Here is a 1,981-nt window from a genome sequence, read left to right as displayed (position 1 = left end):
GTGCTGCCACCGTGAGGCTGCGGCCCCGGGCGTGGGGCACTCAGACTGCCTGCCATGGGGCAGGGGCTCAGGACAACCGTGGTTGGCTGTCACTGCCAGGCAGGCGGGACACGGGCCAGGCGGCGCGGCCGTGTGAGAGGAAGACTCCCAGGACGGGGAGCCCCGCAGCCGGAGACACGGGCCTCGCAGGAGCTGCAACCCAGGACGGATCAGACAGCCACACCTGGTCGCCGGACGCCTGCGGGCAGCCGTGGCCGTCCCCCTGGACCTGGCTCCCCCGAGGCAGTTCAGAGGAGACACGGCCCCTGGTCCTGGAGCGACAGGGACCCCTCTGCGGCGGGGTGAGTGAGGCCCGGCCACGCAGGCCAGCCCCGCCCCCACCCGCCCTGGCGCACCTGGACTGCCACGTAGGCCATCCCGAGGTAGGCGCCGATGCACACGGCCAGGAGCAGGTCGAAGACCGCCGGCTTGACCCTAGACACAGGAACCGTGGGTCGGGGCCGAGCTGTCCCGCCAGCTCCCTGGGTGCCCTGGGCTGTCCCCTCGGCGGTCCCCACTCACCTGTACGCGTTCATCACCTGCTTCAGCTGGTCGTAGAAGACGAACTCGGGGTCCCTGGAGAGAACGCCTCCTGAGTGAGCGGCCCCTGGCCTGGTCCCACCTTCCTCTGCCCAGCGACCAGACCTCCCTGGGCCCCCCTGCCCAGGAACGATGCCTGCTGTTGTCCCCGGGAGTGTTTTTCAAGCCACCGAGTCCAGGGCTCGAACTGCAGCCAGCCAGGTTGGATCCAGCCATCGTAACCACACCACCAGCTGGCCCCAAAACATCCTCTTTCGGGCTGGCCCATGGCCTAGTGGAGCCAGGTGGCATGTGGCCAACCACAGCTCGAAATCCGGTCAGGCAGCTTGAAAAGCACCCTGTGTGTGGCCCAAACCCCGACAGGACAGAGAGGAGGGGACTGCAGTGTGACCACAGCCGAGGGGCTTCCCCTCTCCCTCTTGCAAACACACATGCCCGCTGGCAATGAAAATGACTCTATCGCTAAGTGTGGGGGCCTGCTGGAGGTGCGGGGCTGGCAGCCAACCCCACATGGCCGGCCGAGCGCTGAGCCCTGGGCCTGGTGGCTAGAGAACCAGGCGGGTGCACGGGCATGCCCAAACCCGGATTGGGGACCGGGGAGAGGACTGCGGAGTGGCCGTCCCCCTGCGGCGGTTTCTCACTCTCCCTGTTTCTGTCCATGGAGCCCACCTGCCCTACACCGAAACTTTAACACGAAATAAGATAAAGAGCCGGCATCCTCGGCTGCAGGTCCACTCTGAGCCCCGGCTGCTGCTTCTAGCCCAGACCGGGTCCCTGGGAAAACTGAGTGTCCAGGAGGAGGAGGACGCTGTCAGGCCAGAGTGAGGTGCACAGCAGTCTGGGGGTGCTGGCTGCCCGTGGACGCTGCCTCCATGCCAAGTCCCGAGGTGCACCCCAGCCCCAATGGGGGGTGCAGTACTCAGTGGCATCTAACAGGAAGGACTGAGCCGAGAGTACTCAGTGGCATCTAACAGGAAGGACTGTTCTGTGCAGGCCTTCCAGGGGCGGGGTAGGACTCGCTGAGCCAGGTCAGGAGCAGAGGGTGGGAGCCCGGCCGCAGGAGCCCAGGACGGGGTGCAGAGCTTCTGGCTGCCTGTCTGAGCCACAACGTGGCTGCCCACCCACTGTCCTGTACTTGCTCCGCCTGGCCCTGTGCGGGTGCGGGTGCGGCAGAAGGTTCGGGAAGCCTGCGGTCCGCGAGCCCCTGGGTCACCGGCCGGACCAGCAGGGATGAATGGGCCCAGGCGCCGGCCTCACCGCTTGTCGGCCTTGACGTGGTGCTGGCGGACGTCCTTGAGGTGGCGGCTCAGGTAGTGCTCCAGGGTGCTGAGGAACGTGCCGTCCTTGTCCAGCAGCTGCGCGGCCCGCGGCTGGGGGCGCAAGCCAGTCATTCCCGCGGTCA

The 1,981-nt window shown here is 67.1% G+C and overlaps 1 protein-coding gene across 1 annotated transcript in view; it reads right to left on the bottom strand.

Annotated features, from left to right (window-relative positions):
• Positions 1-395: 395 nt before the first annotated feature.
• LOC102502857 (nicalin) overlaps positions 396-1,981 on the bottom strand; it is a gene marked incomplete at its 3' end in the record, with an annotated part of 4,012 nt that continues 2,426 nt past the window's right edge. Inside the window, 3 exon segments of the mRNA XM_027769580.1 lie at positions 396-474; positions 562-615; positions 1,837-1,949. Of these exon segments, the coding sequence (XP_027625381.1) occupies positions 396-474; positions 562-615; positions 1,837-1,949 (246 nt within the window).

The sequence above is a fragment of the Tupaia chinensis genome, unplaced genomic scaffold (assembly GCF_000334495.1).
Source record: "Tupaia chinensis unplaced genomic scaffold, TupChi_1.0 Scaffold149964_2, whole genome shotgun sequence".
Classification (NCBI taxonomy): domain Eukaryota; kingdom Metazoa; phylum Chordata; class Mammalia; order Scandentia; family Tupaiidae; genus Tupaia; species Tupaia belangeri.
The sequence above is the reverse complement of the archived record's forward strand: the minus strand, read 5'-3'. Positions and strand labels throughout refer to the sequence as shown.